Source organism: Pseudomicrostroma glucosiphilum, assembly GCF_003144135.1.
Source record: "Pseudomicrostroma glucosiphilum strain MCA 4718 unplaced genomic scaffold BCV69scaffold_14, whole genome shotgun sequence".
In the NCBI taxonomy this organism is placed as follows: Eukaryota; Fungi; Basidiomycota; class Exobasidiomycetes; order Microstromatales; family Microstromataceae; genus Microstroma; species Microstroma glucosiphilum.
The window spans coordinates 277,443-295,493 of NW_020289926.1; the positions used below are offsets into that span (position 1 = coordinate 277,443).

General features: G+C 56.7%; 10 protein-coding genes and 1 non-coding gene across 11 annotated transcripts; 5 read left to right on the plus strand and 6 right to left on the minus strand.

Annotated features, from left to right (window-relative positions):
• Positions 1–15: 15 nt before the first annotated feature.
• BCV69DRAFT_314361 (putative ATP dependent DNA helicase) lies at positions 16–3,076 on the minus strand. The gene is made up of 3 exons (XM_025495108.1): positions 2,649–3,076; positions 2,509–2,568; positions 16–2,428 (listed from the first exon to the last, which is right to left on the minus strand). The coding sequence occupies exons 1-3, from the start codon at positions 2,949–2,951 to the stop codon at positions 164–166; spliced, it is 2,628 nt and encodes an 875-aa protein (XP_025345958.1). The 5' UTR covers positions 2,952–3,076; the 3' UTR covers positions 16–163.
• A 264-nt stretch (positions 3,077–3,340) lies between these two features.
• Positions 3,341–5,037, minus strand: BCV69DRAFT_284782 (hypothetical protein). Its single transcript, XM_025493169.1, has 2 exons — positions 3,887–5,037; positions 3,341–3,786 (listed from the first exon to the last, which is right to left on the minus strand). The coding sequence occupies exons 1-2, from the start codon at positions 4,970–4,972 to the stop codon at positions 3,376–3,378; spliced, it is 1,497 nt and encodes a 498-aa protein (XP_025345959.1). The 5' UTR covers positions 4,973–5,037; the 3' UTR covers positions 3,341–3,375.
• Positions 5,038–5,220: 183 nt separating this feature from the next.
• Positions 5,221–6,244, plus strand: BCV69DRAFT_300956 (hypothetical protein; the record flags this gene model as incomplete). The annotated part of the gene is made up of 2 exons (XM_025494509.1): positions 5,221–5,342; positions 5,425–6,244. The coding sequence occupies 2 exons, from the start codon at positions 5,221–5,223 to the stop codon at positions 6,242–6,244; spliced, it is 942 nt and encodes a 313-aa protein (XP_025345960.1).
• Positions 6,245–6,429: 185 nt separating this feature from the next.
• On the minus strand, positions 6,430–7,864 carry BCV69DRAFT_241975 (hypothetical protein; the record flags this gene model as incomplete). Its single annotated transcript, XM_025490024.1, has 3 exons — positions 6,430–6,505; positions 6,581–7,008; positions 7,196–7,864. Coding segments are annotated over 3 exons (1,173 nt in total), but the record flags the coding sequence as incomplete, so codon positions are not given.
• Positions 7,865–8,178: 314 nt separating this feature from the next.
• On the plus strand, positions 8,179–9,468 carry BCV69DRAFT_284784 (hypothetical protein). Its single transcript, XM_025493170.1, has 3 exons — positions 8,179–8,209; positions 8,339–8,786; positions 8,878–9,468. The coding sequence occupies exons 2-3, from the start codon at positions 8,632–8,634 to the stop codon at positions 9,263–9,265; spliced, it is 543 nt and encodes a 180-aa protein (XP_025345962.1). The 5' UTR covers positions 8,179–8,209; positions 8,339–8,631; the 3' UTR covers positions 9,266–9,468.
• A 439-nt stretch (positions 9,469–9,907) lies between these two features.
• On the minus strand, positions 9,908–10,396 carry BCV69DRAFT_234624 (hypothetical protein; the record flags this gene model as incomplete). The annotated part of the gene is made up of 2 exons (XM_025489891.1): positions 9,908–10,024; positions 10,193–10,396. Coding segments are annotated over 2 exons (321 nt in total), but the record flags the coding sequence as incomplete, so codon positions are not given.
• A 557-nt stretch (positions 10,397–10,953) lies between these two features.
• BCV69DRAFT_t38 lies at positions 10,954–11,041 on the plus strand. Its single transcript has one exon. It is a non-coding gene; the product is annotated as a tRNA-Val (tRNA).
• Positions 11,042–11,083: 42 nt separating this feature from the next.
• On the minus strand, positions 11,084–15,159 carry BCV69DRAFT_284787 (hypothetical protein). Its single transcript, XM_025493171.1, has 2 exons — positions 14,222–15,159; positions 11,084–14,152 (listed from the first exon to the last, which is right to left on the minus strand). The coding sequence occupies exons 1-2, from the start codon at positions 14,822–14,824 to the stop codon at positions 11,156–11,158; spliced, it is 3,600 nt and encodes a 1,199-aa protein (XP_025345964.1). The 5' UTR covers positions 14,825–15,159; the 3' UTR covers positions 11,084–11,155.
• Positions 15,160–15,241: 82 nt separating this feature from the next.
• Positions 15,242–15,808, plus strand: BCV69DRAFT_63513 (hypothetical protein; the record flags this gene model as incomplete). Its single annotated transcript, XM_025495415.1, has 1 exon — positions 15,242–15,808. A coding segment is annotated over one exon (351 nt), but the record flags the coding sequence as incomplete, so codon positions are not given.
• Positions 15,809–16,156: 348 nt separating this feature from the next.
• On the minus strand, positions 16,157–17,200 carry BCV69DRAFT_242556 (TauD-domain-containing protein; the record flags this gene model as incomplete). Its single annotated transcript, XM_025490037.1, has 1 exon — positions 16,157–17,200. A coding segment is annotated over one exon (1,044 nt), but the record flags the coding sequence as incomplete, so codon positions are not given.
• On the plus strand, positions 17,088–18,033 carry BCV69DRAFT_63524 (hypothetical protein). The gene has a single exon (XM_025495416.1). It carries the CDS (start codon positions 17,403–17,405, stop codon positions 17,961–17,963), a length of 561 nt encoding a protein of 186 aa, XP_025345967.1. The 5' UTR covers positions 17,088–17,402; the 3' UTR covers positions 17,964–18,033.
• The last annotated feature ends 18 nt before the right edge of the window (positions 18,034–18,051 follow it).

The window sequence follows — 18,051 nt, forward strand, 5'->3', positions numbered from 1 at the left end:
GCTCTTTCCCCCGAGCGGACACATCGAAATGCGGGGTACACGGCCGCGAAATAGGAAGATGTGGGGTCTAGAATAACATGCATCGAACCAGCGTGACCGAAGAAACAGGCAAGAACGGAGAGGAGGAGACAAGGAAATTATCGGCCAGAACGCGTGCCCTACTCTACAGGAAGACCAACCTGTTCCCTGTCACCTGCAACACGCCCAGGTCTTCGTACTCTCGTAGACACTCCTGTAGCTGATCCTCGACCCACCCACTGGCCAGAATACGATCCCTGACATCTCTGATCAACAGCTCTCCTGGACCATCACTCAGAGACGCGCCTTGCGAGTCCAATAGTGCTTGTGTGTCCACCTCGTCCTCCTCGTCTTGGTCCTCGTCAACCTCCATTGCGTCACCACCTCTTCTGGAGCCTCGCCTCCTTCTCCTCTCCGCCGCCCTGGCCCTGAGGCTCTCCTGCTCCTCGCGAGCAGTGGCAGAAGCGACCATGGCCATATCTCGGATGATCCTGTAGATCTTGCTGACAGGGCTGTGATCATTGACCTCGTCGTCCTTGCCTCTCCTTGCCACTCCGTCGGCGTGAAGGGAAGCCTTGGAGACGTCCATCAGACGCAGCGCCTCGTCCACATCCGCCAGCTCCACCACGTCTGCGAATCTGAGGCGCGCTAGAGCTTGCGACAGGCGCAAGACACCCAGCAAGGTCCTGGCAGAGGTGTACGAGTAGGCGTGGTCACGCTCCTCGTCTTCCTTGCCTTGTGCTCGCAGCTTCACGTATGCTCCTACCACGTACTCGCTCACCGCCTTGGGGACGGTTGGCCTCTTCTGGCGGGCGAGGGCAATGTAGTGTCGCATCACCAGCGGGTCCAGAGGCTCGTGCTCGATGGGCGGGTGCTCCGAGTGCATGTGCACATAGGCAACGTGCTGAGCCAATCGCTCGTCATCTTCCCTCGACGGTGTGTCCAAGATGAGGAAGAGAACGTCGAATCGAGAGAGCAGAGCAGCAGGCAGATTGATGTTGTCCACTGGAGATACGCGAGGGTTGTATCGACCGTAGAGAGGGTTGGCTGCAGCCAGGATTGATGTCCGGGCATTGAGCGTTGTGGAGATTCCAGCCTTGGAGATACTGATCGTCTGCTGTTCCATCACTTCGTGAATTGCAGTCCTGTCTGACTCTTCCATCTTGTCAAACTCGTCAATGCAGGCAATACCGTTGTCTGCCAAGACCAGGGCTCCTCCTTCAAGGACCATCTCGTCCGTCACCGGGTCCCTCATGACCGCGGCTGTCAGACCGACACCCGAGGAACCACGACCAGTGGTGTAGACTCCTCGAGGTGCAACCTTGGAGATGTACTTGAGCAGCTGAGACTTGGCCACTCCTGGGTCTCCCATCAAGCAGACGTTGATGTCACCTCTAATCTTCATACCATCACCAACAGTCTTGCTGACACCTCCTACTAGCAAGAGCAAAAGGCACTTCTTGACATCCTCGTGACCGTAGATTTCAGGCGCAATCGAGGCGGCGAGCTTTGCATACAGAGCAGGGTCGGTCTTCAGCTCAGAGATCTCGGCCTCAATCTCTGGCGTGAGCTCCATGGCGTCATATTGCTTCTTGAGCTGGTGAACGTGCTGAGCGTCGAGATAGGTGTCGGTCAGAAGACCAGCCCTTACAGCCTTGAAGCCGGTATAAGGGGTCGGCAGGAAAATACCACCGACGTCTGCTACGTCTCCTGGGCTCAGCGAGCGAGTCAGAGGGCCGTACAAATGGATGGTCATAGTCCTGGGAATGTGACCGATAGGGACCTGGTCGGCCATCTCTTGCACCTTTACCTCCTGGAAGGGTACGAACTTGCTAGCCCTCGTCTGTTGAAAGAGGGATCCCTTGACACGATTCGTTGTGCATTTGGCACTTGGGCACTCGACGAGAGGCATGTAAGAGCGTCCCACCACTTCCTGGAAGATTTCAGCACCGCAGTTGTCACAAGCGTAGGCGTCGACAAGAAGGTAGGGCTTGACTTCCGAAACTCTGGTGACGATTCCTCGAATGGTGATGAGCTTGCCTAGATGAGCACCCTTGACAGAGCGCACTGCCATGTGTGGGGCGTTCTTGAGGGGCGCAAAGTAAAGCTGGTATCTTCGTAGAAGAGCTGGAGGGAAAGGAGCGCTCTCCGCCTCACGCAATGCCGCTTGTGATTCATCTATCTCTGGGCCGGTCATGTCGAGGGTTGAGATATTCTGAGCCCTAGCATTCCTCTCCCTTCGCTGGTGCATGATGACGTCCAAGACGTCGTCCTTGTGTGAGATGTCCTTTGTAGCCTCGGGCATGATTTTGTCGACAATCTCCGAGAAGAGCTCTGTGTAGTGGCGGGTGTTGTCAATGATCGAGTGGGCAAGTTGCCTGCCACCTTCCTTCGAGGTAGAGTTCTTGTGCTAGAAGGCAAAACATGATGCGTTCAGGCGTGGTCAGTCGCTGTAGGGGGCATAAGAGCGTCCCGCTTTCGTACACTCACGCTGACTACATCGTTGAGATCGATGACCAGACTGTCCTGTTCGCGGTTGGCAATGCGTTGCTGATGAACGAGTCGCAAGTGCCGCCGTTAGTACGATGAGCCCTTTCGATCAGGGTGCGCTTCTTAAGCATTGCACTCACCAGCTGTCCCATGTACTTCAGAGCGTTCTTCCCCTTTCCACCTCCAGCTCCATTAGCACCATTAGCACCACTCCTCGTCGAAGTGCCAATATCCATCTCATCCATCTCCTCCTCCAGATCCCCCTCTCCGTCGTCCTCTTCATCCTCCTCGTCTCCGAAATCTAGCATAGCAGACTGGGACTGTCGCTTAGAAGGTACAGCACCCTTGAAGCCTGTGAGGAAGTCGGTGATCTTCTCGCGCTCATCGGTGTAGTTGATGTCGAGCTTGATGACGGGGAGAATGGGGCCTGCTGTTGCGGCCATGCTGGACGGCGGATCGAGCTGAGCTTAGGGAAGGTGGGGTGATAGCCCAAGAGCAGGTGATAGAGTAGAGGGAAGGAGAGGAAATTTTCGTTGCTGTAGCGTCAATATGCAGAGATCGTAGGGTATAGGCGGGGATCGGGATGGGTTCGATGGGTGAGGATGGTGATGGAGAGAGTAAGTGGGGAGAGGAGCGCTCGACCAAGGCGGCAATCAAAGAAGGCGTGTGTTCCCCTTCCGAACGCGCCACTCAACGCGAACATTTGGCGCGTCTTCCCAAGCCACTTTGCGCGTCGGCCTCGCCTGCCACGTCCCGCCCGCCCCGCGACACCTGCCCTTCCTGCTCATGCTCACGGGCTGGCGCTGAATGTCAGAAGTGTTCACGCGAGAGACAACGCACAATGGATGATGTGTTCAGGGCACAGGCTCAGTTGACAAAGGCCAACCATTGACCACCCCCAACATATCCTCCGTCTTCTCCTTCCCCGACACACCAAGCCCATCGGATGCCGACACTGTCTGCTGCTCCGTCTGCTTCTGCCCTTGGATCCAGCCAGCCTGCAACGCCAATGTGCTTCTCCTTGTCTTGTTGCGTAGCCATTTCTACACCCGTGAGCATCTTGAGCTGCTCGTCCTGTTTTCGCGTGAGACTGAGCTGTTCCAGCGTTGGCGGAGGCTGCCTGTACAGCGATCGGACAGCAAGGATGCGGAGCACTATTTCTGTGATGGAGGATAGAGGATCTTGGCTTCCTTTGCACCAGGCGATCCGACGGAGCATGTGCATAGTCACCTCTCGTAGCATGGCACTTGACGAAGGCAGATGCAGATGCGAGATGCCCTGTGCGTTAGAGGAGGAAATCGAGGTAGAGGTCAGATTACGATGCGGCTGAGAATGATGGAGAAGCGGATGACCCGGCATCCCGTCTTTGATCACTCACCTTCGTCTTGATCAGTACTTCCCCAGCTTCGATCTCCGCACTGGTACGCAGATTGACTTTTGTGATGTGGCTTACCCATCCCGCATCCCTGCCCTTGCACTCGAACCATAATAGCCCATCGCCTACCTCTGGCAGCCGAACACGGATGATGCCATGGCAGAGCTTGCGGCTCGAACCCGCATCTGCGCTCTCCTGGTCGTCGGCAACCAGCTGAGCGATCCAGATGCGGGGCCTCTCCGTCTTCTTCTTTGGAGCAGTCGGAGCCGATGTAGCGTTGTTGGTACTTGGCGGCTGCTCGGCTAGCAACTTGTCAAAGGATTTGCAATTGCTGCGTATGCTCTCCAGCCGGGTGTTGATGGAAGCCCGTATGGATTCTGCTGAAGGATGACCCTCAACCTCTGAGGCTGTCTCTCCCTCTGAGGATAGGACTGACTTGATCAAGGTGTCGAAGGACAGCGTTTTCGGTGTCTTCGGGGAGCTCGTCGAGGCGATGGGCAAAGGAGCTGGAACTCCTGCATCGAGCCGTGCCTGCGCCGTAGCCCTTCGCTTCCTCCTCCTGCTGAGGATGATCTCCTTCTTCTCTTCCCTAGTCAGCTCTGCGCCCTCCCTACCCCTCTTGCCGCTCTGAGAATCAAGAACATCCTCAGCGATGCGTATTGCTTCCCTCACTCCTTCGCCCGTCTCATCCCGTACTCCAGTCATCAGTTGCGACAAGATGGACGACACTTGCGAAGCTAGTGGCCGGTACGTTGCGAGGGAGGGACTTGGCTGAATGTTGGTAGTTAGAGATGCGGAAGCATTTGGCTTCTTCCCATTGGACCCGTTGGCACTAGTACGCCGATCTGCGGTGGATGCTGCTGCCTGAAGACGAGTGAGATCGGTGAGTGGAGCGAGGAGGTGAGGTAGAATCTCTACCAGACCAGGGAAACGCGACTCGGAGGATTGCGGTGCTTGGGTGGGGTCATCGACTTGTTTGGAAGCGGAAGAGTCGAGAAGGGTGGAGAGGTAGGACAGTTGTTGAATCGACTGTTGAATCTGTTGCGACGTCGGCAGCGGAGCAGACGAGGATGAAGAAGTGCCCGCCATTGCGAACGACAAACGTCTGCAGGGCGACTCTGTTGAGATGTAGCAATGAGAGACAACGTCGAGTGTGGAAGCAAAGGTGATCGATCGACTGATCGCTTGCATCAACGGACCACACTTCGGAAAGGCGGAGGCGGAGCTTCAATTCGCTGCAGCTGCTTCCGTCCTCACTCTATTGCTACACTTCCTTCCGATGGACCATCACCCAGCGACCAACGCCGCTCGCTGCCCAACTTCTGCCTTTCAGAGGTATGAGTGGCCCTGCGTCCACTACATCGGTGTCGTCCCCACAGCGTACATCTGCATCCGGCATCGTCCACGATGAAGAGACGCAGACGAGAAGTATACCACAGAGCAGGAGAGCCGATGGAAGGTGAGCATGCCTCGGTTCTGTCCAGTGCTGAATTCAGCTTCAAACCTCTGAACCATTTGTGTGCTTCTTTCTCCTTTCTCAGCCTCCGGAAAGAGCGCAAAGTCAAGCCAGGCTACACTCCACAAGAGGACATCGCCCGCTTTCGCTCCAAGCGCTTGATGGAGGAAGATGCCCGGCGAGCTGCTTCGGGTTTGGGGACGGGAGTTCCGGGCTCAGCGAGCTGGGTAGCAGCTGCTACGTCCCCTGCCTCGGGTGGTAGCAGCAGCCGGTACTCTTCGACGCTCGTCGGACTCAATCCCCGACGCCGGGAGCAGCAAGGCAGAGAAGTAGTCGAGAGCAAGCTTTCATCTACAGAGAGTATTCAGGGGTCTGAAGCACGGGAAGAGCGTCCCGTGAAGGTCGATGAGCCTCCTGCTTCATTGAATCTCGATAAGCCCAACAAGTCTGAAGGAACTGCCGGCCCTGCTGCGTCACCGTCTGCAGCTAGGGCGGCACCTCCCCGCGGACTCTTCGCGAGGGCAATGGGAGGGGTCACGACACAAGACAGGCCCAGAGAAGGCAGGTCAACGTCCACATGGGGTAGTACGCCCTCTGCTGCTCGAGATGAGAGGTCAGAAGCATCTGCAAAGACAAGAGACACTGGACGCTTACCAAGGGGGGTACAGGACACCAAGAGTGGGGAGGGCCCGAACAGACGTGCTGGCCCTCGTCTTCCTCCTTCTTCTGGTTCAGAGGCACAGAGCTGGCGCAGAGGTCCAGCTACAGCTATCTCAGCCGCCAAGACTGCTCCAGCTAAACCGAGAGAAGAAAGTGCTTCTCGGACGACTGAGGTGGACCCTATTCATCAACTATCGGAAGGTTTGGAGAGCTTGAAGGTGGAAAGAAATAGCAGTGAAAAGTAGTACGTGTAGAGGTCTGCACACATTCTTGCGATTACACAGGGCGTTTTCGACACACAGCACGCAGTATATAGAATGATCGAAAGCAATGCATTGGGCCTTGTTGCTACGGCAACGAGGCGGGTATCATAGATTGGTGCAAGCGCAGATCGTGAGTCTCATCCGAGCGTCCCCTCAGTCTCCTGCGCCTCCGCTTCCAGCTTCTCGTTCATCCTCTTCTTCTGCTTCTTCTTCTTGTTGAGCTTCTTCTTCCTCTCCTTCTCTCTAGCCTTCTCCTTTACGCTCATCTTCGCATCGCCAAGTCCGGCTCGTGCTCCGCTGCCACCGCCGGCGCTGGACGCAGTACCATCGTCAATGTCACCACCTCTCACGCCCGCTACCTGACTAGCTCTCAATCCCTCTTCAAGCAGTACGCTCATTCTTCTCCTGGCGAGTATTCTATTCCTCTCCAAAGCCCTCTCCTCCTGGCACCGCACAATTGCGCCCGTCGGTAGATGAAGCAAATCGCACCGGCTCTTGTTCTTATTGATAGCCTGGCCCCCCTTGCCTCCGCCCCGGTTGAATGTCTCCCTCAAGTGCGACTCGTCGAGCTCTAAAGGTAGCTTGCGGGAGTTTGTGAATTTGTAGTGCGTGGAAGAGGTGAACCATTCGGGCAGTTGATTATCTGGGAGGAGAAAGCGACCAGAGAGAGTTCCTTGACTTCCGGACGCAGAGCGAGATGCTGAGCGAGATGATGCGAGAGACGAAGTCTGCTCTGCTTCATCCTCCTCGAATTGCTCCTCTTCGTCTTCGTCACGTTCCGTCTCCTCTTCCCTTGCACTTGCACTTGCGACCGCTATCATGTCAGGGTCCGGTGACTCAAGGCTAGTAGGCGCAATGGGTGGGGCCGTAGTCAGCACCTCTAGCCATGAGTTGATGATTCTTACATCCGCCCGCCGTCACTCACACTCACACGCCGCACTCTTCCTCCAACCACTTCTGAACTTCTTCTGGACCCTCCTTGTCCACATCCTCCCAAACGATCTTATCCAGTGCCTCCCCCGCCTTCTCCTCCTCTGCATGCTCGATCCGATGAGCCTCGTACCACGGTATAGATTCGGTCTTCTGCCTTGCAATTTCTTTGGAAGACCAAATGACTCTGCAAGGGAAGCGTGGCTCAAAGTTGTACTCTTCGAAGGGAGTAGGGAGAAGAGCCTGATGGGCTTTGTGCGCCCTCGACGAGGAGAGGGGCGGGTCGAGGAGGAGAAGGGAGGAAAGGGGATGCGAAGAGGCGTACTGCTCTGCGATCAAGCTGGAGAGGTATCCGGTGAATAGGACTGGTGGGAAGGGGGAGGCGGTACGGAGCAGCGAGCTCATGTCCCTTTCGTAAGCGTCGAGGATGTCCTTGGAGGTAGTCTTGCCTTTCACATCGTCCGGGTCAAGGTCAATGACGATGCTCTCGTAGCCCTGTGCAGAGAAGTGTTGGATGAAAGCCGAATACAAGTCCTTCGCTTGTGCCCCGTCTTGGAAAGCCTGCGCCGCCAAGAACATGATAGGCGTAGGGACTTGACGGGGAGCGTCTGGGCTTGGCTTGATGGTGCTGAGGGTACTCTTCAGCCGAGCCTGCTGCCTTAGCCAAGATGCAGCGACAGACGTCGAATGTACGCCTGTTGCGCATCGTGGCTGAAGGGCCCTCACAAGAGTCGGCAGCGCCAATGTGAGCATCGTGAAGCTTGGAGAGTGGCAGCCTTGGTTGAGAAGAAGTGGGCTGCCTGCTTTCCTCTCGCGGTGCAACTTCTTCCCGCTCCACTCGTCCACCTCCTTCCGTTCCGGCCTGGAACCCAGAGGGGGCCCGATCCGTGGTTCCTGACTCGCGGCCGTGGCGTCGCTGCGTCGGCAATTGAAACGTTCCGCTCGTGCCGATTGACGGCTGCTGGCTGCCTATCGATGCAGAGTGGCCGAGGAGCCGGCCGGCAAGGGGCCAAGCAGGTAAGTTCACAGCCAGGCTTCTGTGTGAGAAGAATTGGAAAAGCCCAAGCGAGTGGGAGCCGTGACTGACCCCTGGCCCACTGCCTACCTGCCCCTCCTCCCCGGATTCCCCGCGACGCACACACGCAGTCGCCCTTCACGCGCTCGTGGTCATCCTGCCTGCCCTCAGGCTTATGACCCCATGGGCCGAGATCTGCCACTGATCGACTCTCCCTCCCTCCCTCCGCCCCTACTGTCTCCTCTTTCACCATCTTCTGTATCCCTTGCGCCTTCCTTCCGTACCGGACGCAGACGGCAGCGAATACGATCCCTTCTTGCCACTGCGGAGCATCATCACGTCAGCCTTCTGAGGACCTCCCTGAGTGCACCGCCACTGTCAGCGCCTTCTCTTCAGACGCTGGTGTCGCAATTAAACGCACAAGATGCGTCTTACCATGACACTGTCCCTGCTGTCTCTCCTCTCCTCCCTTCTCTTTCTGCTGGCCGCCCAAGGTGTTGCCGCACACCCGACGGGAATGAATGTTGCTGCAAGGGAGGCAAGGGCCGGACTATTCGAAAGGTCATTGAAGGGCGAGGGGTGAGTACTCGATAGACAATGTCACTTACTGCTACACAAGAAAGTAAGGGTCGCTGACTCTTGGCCTCCTTTCTCCCCTTTGTGATCACAGCAACGTGCATCTCGCAGCCCGGGACGATACCACCAACGTATGCTCCATGACCGGCAATATGGGTCGCGGGCAATCAGCCTCCTGGACGGCCACCTTGGCAATGTCCTGCTGCTCGACCTGGAACGTCTCCACTTGCTACCAACGCACACAGGCCGACTATAATGCAACCGAGCAATGCATCATACCAAGCTGCTCCGATTTGAGCAGTGGAAACTCTGATCTTATGCATGGTTTCACCCCGTTGAGCAGTACAATCGGAATCGGCACGAAAAATAACAGCTATCTGATCACAACTTCGGGTGCCTTGGGACTCTTCGCCGGAAGGTACGAGGCAATGGCCATCGTTGGAATGGCAGCAGCACTCCTCGGCGCTCTTTCGCTGCTGTGAGGCTTCCCCTGCAGCAAAGGCAGTGGCAGACAAAATCGGACGCGACTGTCCCTTCTATACCTTCTCAAGTTCCGTTGGACCGTACTCTCCCTTTCTGTGTTGTATTTGTTAGCTTTTGCACTGCACTCTCCTCCGACATCGTCGGCCATCTCACGACCCTCAGGCTATACAAAGCCTTGTAATGATGATCAATTGCCTCGACGACTTCCCCAGTATCGGCAGAAAGGTTCGCTTCGATTTTGGTGTGAGTGATGACTATGATGGCTGACTACTACGCCGCCTTTAACCGCACGGCTATCCCGTGTAGGTTGCGAGATGCCGAGCCTCCTTTCAGTATACCAGGACACTTTTGGCCCTTCTGACTCTCCTCGAAATGATGTGCACTCGACTGACGTCTTCAGACCCCTACTTCTTCACAGCAGCAGCAGCACCCTTTGCCGCTCGTTGGGCACCCGAGGAGGCAAGCGATGCCGCTGACGAGCTGACCTTTGCTACAACTGCTACGGTGCCCGAAGGAGGCAGCGGCTTGGCCCATCCCAGTCGGACCATGAGTTTCTGCAGTGAAAGAAGCGAGGTCAAGAGAGGTGTCAGTGAAGCACTCGGCCAGGCAGTCAAGGTGGCTAGTCACCTCCAAGTACTCACCACGAAGCTTGGTGTCAGAGCTCCCGTGCCCATGACACGGAAGGGAAGCAGCAATGTCTTGTGGATGGTGTAGGCAAGTACTGCTTCTGTCCACAGTGTTGATGATCCTCCCTTGTTCTTCTGTGAAGCAGTGGCGCCCGCTGCAGCTGTTGCCTCATCCGACCCCTTTGTCAAGGTATCCGCTGCGAGCTTCCCAGCATCCTCGTTGTTACCACCCTTGGCAGCTCCAGGTCCTCCCAGCACCCCTTCCACCACGGCAGGGGTCTGACCTGGTAGCGGCCAGACAGCCAGCTCCTCGTCTGCTGTGTCCCTCTCCTTGAGTCCTACCGCCTCCCTGACCTTTGTCTCTACGTCCCGGATATAGTCTGCGCCGAAGAGGTGAATCACAGCCCAGGCTAGCGAGAAGTCGGCAAGAGACCAGAGATTGTACACTCCAAATGCCCACCAGCCGTACCGCTTCCAGAGATAGCGCATCCGTTGACGAAACGAGGGATTGCCCGACGGACCCGAGTCCTCTTCTGCTGAGCCAGAGGAAGAAGAGGAGGAAGAGGAAGAGGAGGAGGCGTATCGAGAGGCCGAGGGCTGCATCGACCGTGTGAAAGGGGACGCTCTTGAGAGACGCAGTATGCTGTGAGGCAGCGATAAAGGTCGGCTGTCGAAGGCCGTCCGCAGAAGAGGTTGCGAGCCCACCATTCGTATCGCTGCTCTGGGCGTGCTGGAGAAGGAACGTGCCACGTCGGGAGCCCTACCCGCCGGCTGAGCCATGGTTTGGGACAGCAGATGGCTGGTAGAGGCTCTGGGAGGCGACCTGACTCGCAGTGCAAGCATGGCGGTCTCTCGTATCGATGCTTCCATCATTGACGCCATGCTGAGTAGAGTGCGGTGTGCGGCGTGGAGTGATGGCGTCAAGAGTACAACAGCCGCCTGTTGGGAGCGGACCAGAGGAGCCGCGGGAGAGGCAAAAAGTCACAACGTGCATCATCGCGGGTGAGATCTCGAGGGTATATGTACGATTATTTGCGACTTTTCGGATCTCGCATTGTCGGGGTTTCGTAACTCAGTTGGTTAGAGTGTCAGCTTTACAGATTACTCTTTGGACGCTGAAAGTCGTCGGTTCGATCCCGACCGAAGCCATTTGCTTTTTGCTTAACCCACACCCGAGAATACAGCAAGCTACTATGGAAAATTTACCTCAATGTCTTCCTCTATCGATTCTAGTCTACATTATATACATTGTGGGAGCCGAGCTCAGCTCTTGGCAGAGACCAGAGAAGACACATGTGCCGCTTGCGACGACGAAGAAGCCGTGCTACTACTTCCATCCTCGGCCTTTTCCCTCTTCTTCATTTCCACTCTGCATGTCCTCGAACAGAATTTCCGTCCCTTTCGATCCAGCGGCGCGTTCACGCACCTCACTCCACATAGATGACAGCCAGTAGTGGTCTTGAGGCGGGATGCCTCCTCTGCTTCCGCTAGAGCAGGATCCAGCACGTCGCAGCTGCGATGGGAAGAGGTTCGGTCTGATGGTGGACGAGGGGATGTTGGTGGGGAAGCGCCAGACAGGGGTGACTTGATGGCGGTGATGGAGGCTGCACTCGGGCGTGAAGGGGATGCAGGTGTGCTATGACCTGCACTGCTGGCCCCATTGCTGTTGCCAGTGGCATACGTCTTGCGACTGGTTGGGTCGATTCCTGCGAATGCGCGAGAGCCTCTACTGGCGTGCTGAGAAGTCTGCTCGTGGCCTTTGTTGCTAGCTACACCCGCCGGCACGGCGGAGTCGGTGTGGGTAGATGCAACAGCAGCGACTGGCACGCTGGTGTTCGTCCTGAGGGCTCGCAACGTGCTCAAAGCCGAAGCGCCTTTCCCGCTAGCTTGCCTCACGCTGCCGCTGCCGCTGCCGTTGCCAACTGCTGTCGTCGGCTTGTTCCTCATGCTCGAAGGACCAAGCTCGGCGTTCTCAGCCGTCGTCGCCAGTGTAGCACCTGTCACAAGTCTGCCCGGGGGCAAGAAAGCTAGACTAGGCGCTACGCCTCTACCCTGGCCAGTAGCAGGGTAGAAGCTCGGTGCTCGAAGCGAAGCCAGACCCGTCCTTCGACTGGTCGTCGAGAAGTGGCTGGCGAGGGATTGCGAGCTATCTTGCCGCCGCATTTGTGGGACTTTGCCCCCGCTCGTCGAGCGCTGTTGCGCAGCGTAGCTCTCTGCCAACTTGCGCTCTAGACGCTCAGTCAGCAGAGGAGCTGATGCATCAACATTTTCCTTCTCCTTTCCATCTGTTCGTAAAGCAGTCGGAACAAGGGAGTCGCTGAGACTTCTGATGGAAGGGAAGCGCGGTAGCCTGAAGCCGCTTTGTGGCGCCCGGGCGACGGGCTGTTCTACTTGTACCGGCTTTCCCAAGTCTGACCTATCGTCAAGGGGTTCCTCGTCTCTGCTCACATCATGTATAGCTCGCATAGAGCGTATCGATACGCCAGTAGCAACAGTGGCAGAAGAGTCGGCCCTGCGCCGGCGTACCTGCGTCTCCCTCAGAGATGCTGTGGGATCGAACAGACCACTGGAGTCTACGTGGCCGTAAGCTGTTGACGACGTGCCAGACGTAGTCACAGTTTGCGTAGTGACCGACGGTTCTCCATACAGGCTTGTCACTGTCCCACGCCTCGAAGTGAGTGCTGTCGGATCAGTTGTCCGGCGCTGTTCGGGGTTTCCACCTCCACGGCGTGACGAGCTCGGCAGCCCCAGCGAAACCAAGGGCTCCAATGGATCCTCCCCTTGATCACCAAAGAGGAGGGATGGCGAGTCAGACATGACCGAGGAAGGTCGTCTCACTAGCTGCTTGTCAGCCGGTCCTGCGGGTGCGCCAAAGTGATGCAAATAAGATGGACTGGGACCCTCCAATTCGGAAGTGCGACCGAGCTTCGTTGAACGACTCGAGACCTTTGTTGGTGCGGATAGGAGAGATTCAGAAGGCTTGCTGTTTGGTCCTGCATAGCTGATCGTTCTGGTCCGCAGACGATGGGAAGATGACGTAGAAGGCAGATTCACAAAGCGACCAGGCACGGAGATAGTAGGATCCACTGCCACGCTAGAACTACGGTCTTTTGCCGGCGATGTAGGGGCTCTCAGTAGCACTGGCTGTTGGGCACGAGCGTCTTCAGCTGTAACAGGTGCTAGTGTCTCCAGAGAGCGTCGCCGCTGCTTCGTGCTGCGTAGCGTTGGTATGTTGCGTCCTCGTGCGGTAGTTTGCAACGACATCTGAGGGTTTGGTCTTGCTGTAGATCGGGTCTCTACATGCTCCAACACGGGCACAACAGACTCTGGAAGTGTCTTGTCAAGGCGCTCCCAAAGGCGGCGTCCTGCTTCTTGGACAGTCTTCGTTTCACCTTCCACTGCCCCGTCTTGTAGCTCCTGGATCAGGCCGTCCGCTGTAGCGACAACCTGTCGAATTTCGTCAGTTACCGTAATCGGTAATCCGTCCGTCTCTCCGAGCTTCCAAGCACTGCGGAGGCTAGGTATGGTCTTGTCTTCTAGCACGCCTACTTTGCAGATCGAATAGGTCAATGCTAATGCTTTGACGATTGCGACATGAACCCTTGCAACGTGTATGAGTGCCGGTAGTTCGTCTGCACTCTCGTCATCAGGTCCTCGATTAGAGGCATCGCTCTGAGGGTATCTGCTCTCGGTCAGGAATGACAACTCTGCCTCTAGCCAGAGTCGTGCTTCTAGCATTGAAGGCCATAGCTGAGGGAACGTTTCGCTTGCGGGATCGACAAGACCCTCGGCAAATGTCTCTGTGGTCCGCTTCCTCCCTCTAGCCTGGAGACGACGGAGATCGGGCAGTCTGATATCCCCGTCAGTCGTTCCGGCCCTATCGGCTCCTGAGCGGCCTAGATCGGCTGCTACCTCCTTCGTCCTGAGCAGCCTCTCTATCAGCGCTAATATCTTTGCAACTTGATCTAGAGCATCCTTCTCCTGAGTCTGCTTCTGTGCCACTCGAGTCCGTTGACCAGATCCGCCATCTGACCGTCTGACCTTTTCCATTCTCCGTCTGAGTAGCCTGACTGCCTCCAGAGCCCAAGCAAGAGCGGCGAGAGGCTCTCGATAGACAAGAGTCACAGGAGGCTCAACACCTCGACTGACTCCAGTGGTGTAAAGGGCGGAAAGTGAGATGCAGGCGGAGACGCTTCCAAGGGTGGCCGCTCGTATCAGCAGAAGCAGAGCCAGCGACGGCGAAGCAGAGAGGAGAGCAGCCTGTCGTCCACAAAGGGAGACCATCTCAGCCAAAGGTCTTAGAAGCAATCGCCAAGGGGCCTCACTCACCTTTGCTTCCCACTTTAATCTTCCAGTATCTGTCGCAGCTTCGATGACCTCTTCCGTTACCTCCTGGACTTTCAGACGCTCCTTAGCATAGCTTCTCGTGCTTCCATGTCGACCTGAATGCGATGCAGCGCTTCTCCCTGTACTTCCCGCAAAGTCCCGAGCAGAGTCCGAGGTTTGTACAGCCGTGAGAGGCACAGACGAGGGTCCTGCCTGCGAGGCACTAGAGGTTGCTCTTGCCCTTGTCCCGGCAAAGAGATTCTGCAAGTTGGCAGTGGCCGCCTTCTTCGCCTGGTCAGAGGGGCCTCCGGCAGAATTGCCAGTCGAGCTTCCTTCTCCCCTTGTCCTGCCACTCAGATCCTGCTCAACGAGCCCCTGAGCTCCTGCTGCGATCCCCAGGCCTTTCTGAGCGCTGAGAAGCCTGTATCGCGAAGCCAAGAGCGAGTAATGCACCTGAGCCGAGACGTTGATTGTACTGGAAGCCGTCGTTGCATTGGACCAGCCGATGGAGCTTCCGGGCAGGATTGGCCGCGCATGGGTGTCGGTAGTCCGAAAGGAGGAGAGGGTCGAGAGGGAGGTGGTCGAGGCTGTGCGGGGGAGGAACATCGCTCGGTGTGGGGGAACAGCGATGGCCTAGGCGCTGTAGCTTGATCAAGGTAGGAGCAAGGGGCGCTAAGGTGACCTCGGGGCGATCGGGGACATGCGGGCGATGCCAAGATAGTATCTGGAGAAGAAGAGCCGGCGTCTGCCTTTATGGTCTGTGAAAGTCTGTTGCAGATGGCCGTGGGGTGCCGTCCTGCCAGTGGCTGAAAGCTTTGAGCTATACGTTCGGACTGCAAGGCTCCTATCCACGAAGATGTGGGCTGGTATACGGAATGGAAGTGTAGCAATGTAGGGACCTGGCGATCGGCATTGATGTGATTGCCTGGGAGCAAAGCGGGCAGCAATCAGGAACAATACAAAGGCTGCCACACGGCCAAGTAGCAACTCCTGGATCCGCGCCCCTGACCCGCCCGCTGCTTCCCAACGCCCACGACAACGCCCAGATCCCATTCCTCCACTGGATTTCTAGCTCCGAATCCACTCGATCACCTCAATTTGAAATTCCTGTCAGAAGTCTGCCCGCACTCTCTCTCGTACCCGACTTTATTCAGGCTAACCAACACCGGTACTTTTCAGACTTCAAATGACGGCCGTGTCAGGGACCAAGGTACAAGCGCAGTCGACGCGATAGCATGTCTTTCAGTCGCGCCTACAGTGAAAAGTTCATCAGCAGGAGCCAGAGTCCCAGTCGATCTCTTACCTCGAGTCGCGAGTTTTTGGATCCTGAACACTACCGCGATGAGCACCTCGGCGGCATACATATCTTCGTGAACAAGTTGAAAGCAGAGCAGTGGCCTAAAACGGCAGGCTCGAGTGGGAGCTCGATCATGAGAAGTCACCACGTGGTCTCGCTTCCCGTCGCGCCGCAGATCAAAATTGGGTGCTTCCCGCTAGCTGTCACCCGTGCCGCTACGGAAGAGAGCGCAGACACCGTTGTCCGGTGAACATGTACACACTCAGGAGTCAAATTAAGCAAGTAGAGTTAGAGCAACTGTGTATTAATCATGTCGTATTGTACAATGGTAGGCAAGACAGCTGATGGTGCTGTGGCCGATGTCGTCGAGAAGCCGAGACTGATGATGTGGATGGATATAAATGTACAAGTCGTCATGTCAAGTCAAGTGTTTTGGGTACTTCACCCGTTTACTTTTTTCTTCCTCCATCCCTCTCCCCTTCCCCCTGGTGTCGCCTGTCATCTAGATCTCAATCCTTGAATCCGGTGTTCTTGATGTTCTTCCTGCTTCTAGCTTTGAGTGCCTCGACATCGAAGCCTTCAAGAGCCCAAACGGCCTCCTGTCGGCTAACACCCTCCTCGCCGTTGGGTAGGAAGAGGGAAGGGATTTCTGCGGTGGCAGCGACCCTGAGTGCGTGTCGCCTGCAAGAAGGGTCTGGCCTCCAGTGGTCAAAGGTAGCTGCATGGTTGACGACGGCGTTGTTCCAGAGGACTAGGGTGTTCTTCTCCCAGCGCACCCTCAGTGTGAGATTGGGATCGACATTCATCAGGCTGTAGAGCATGTTGAGAATGGCGTCCGACTCGCTCTTGGGGACACCGACGATGTGACGAGTGAAGGCCGGATTGACGTAGACGCTCTTCCAGCCAGTAACAGGGTTGGTTCGCACGAGAGGGTGCTCAGTCTCGACGGCTCCGCGACGCAGGTGGAGGCCGGCCTTGGATGCTCCCTCCGATTGCTCCACGCCAGAGTGAAGGGCAGTGAGCGTCTCGAGGTACTCTCGCATGGGCGGAGACAGGGCATCGTAGAGTCCGTAGCAGGATGAGAAGAGTGTGTCGCCACCGCCGTGAACAGGGTTGGTGAGGTTGTAGAGGGCGGTGAGACCGGGTGGGTTCTTCTCGAAGGAGACGTCGGAGTGCCACAGCTCGGTAGCGGTGTAGAGAGTACCGGTAGGCCTCATGTTCTCGTCATGCCAGATGGTGTGGATATCGTCGAGTGATGTGTCCTTCCACTCGCGTGCTCGAGGGACGCCGGAGGAGGGGTGCTGGTGGAGCGGGCGCTCTGTGTGTCCATAGTAGCGGCCGAGCTTGACCAGCTCATCGGCCTCGAGATGCTGGCCCCTGAGTACAACTACGCCTCGCTCTGCTACTAGTCGTGCAAGGTCATCCTTCTGTGCCTCATTCAAGTCCTTGACTTGGAAGCCAGACAGCTCAGTGCCGATGTTAACGCTGAGGTTGTCGACCTTGTCCACTACAGAAAGAAGGTTGCGCTTGGCTGAGTCTCCGAATGTTCCGCGGTCGACGTAGTTGTCAAGGGGCTGGTACTCTTCCGTGTTGATGTCAGTGGGGAAGGAAGGCTTGAGGTGAGCGTATGGGTACTGCTTGTCAGCCTCGGTGTCGTCAGCGGAGAAGGGGTTGTGGTAAGGATTGAAGTCCTTGATCGTGGAGCTCTTCTTTGCTGCAGTGGCGGTAGTGTCTGTCGTGAAAGTTGTGACTTGGCTCACGGGCTTGGTGGCGAGGTAAGTCTGACCCTCGGGGGAGTAGCGTGGGGGCGGTGATGTCGATACTTGGGCCATGACTGCCAAGAGACGAGCTCAAAGATACGGACGAGGAGTATACGATGTTGTATGAATGGGGAAAGGAGCTATACTTGGACCAGCCACCACTGTTGGCTTTCTTATACCTCCAGCTGTCCCCTTCCATACGCCATCCATCGGCCTCTGGTCATCTCGGCCCGCCCATGAGGGCCACCAGGATCGACTGGGCGGGCTGAGCGTCGTGCTATGGTGCCATATCCCCGTGCAAAGTGGTGAGTGGAGTCCGAGGCCCGACAGGCAGCAATGGCGAGCGGAGGCCCCAGCGCGTCGTGATCGCACGCCATCTCGCTTGCCTATCACGCCATTCCTCCCGCGCCTGGCGTCCACTTCGGACCTAAAAAGTCGGCCCGGAGGATACGCTCAAAAGGGAGGCTGCTGGGAGCTCGAGGGAGCTCGTGAGCTCAGAAGCTATTTCGGCCAGAATTGGCTACACTCAAGCCCCTTGTTTCTGATCACTCTCCCGCTTGACCTTGCCTTGGCAGCGGCGCACATCACGCCGCTCGTAGGTTCGGTTGGAGGCAGCGGTCCAAGCAACGAGCAATGCATGGTTCGAGATATCTATGGACCTGACCACTTGCTCTCAAGTATAGCATAGGGCGCCTCCCTCTATTCATTATCGTCAAGTGGATTGAGCTAGATGCTACAGAGTCGTGCAGGTATCAGGGGCTGTCGAACAACCTCTA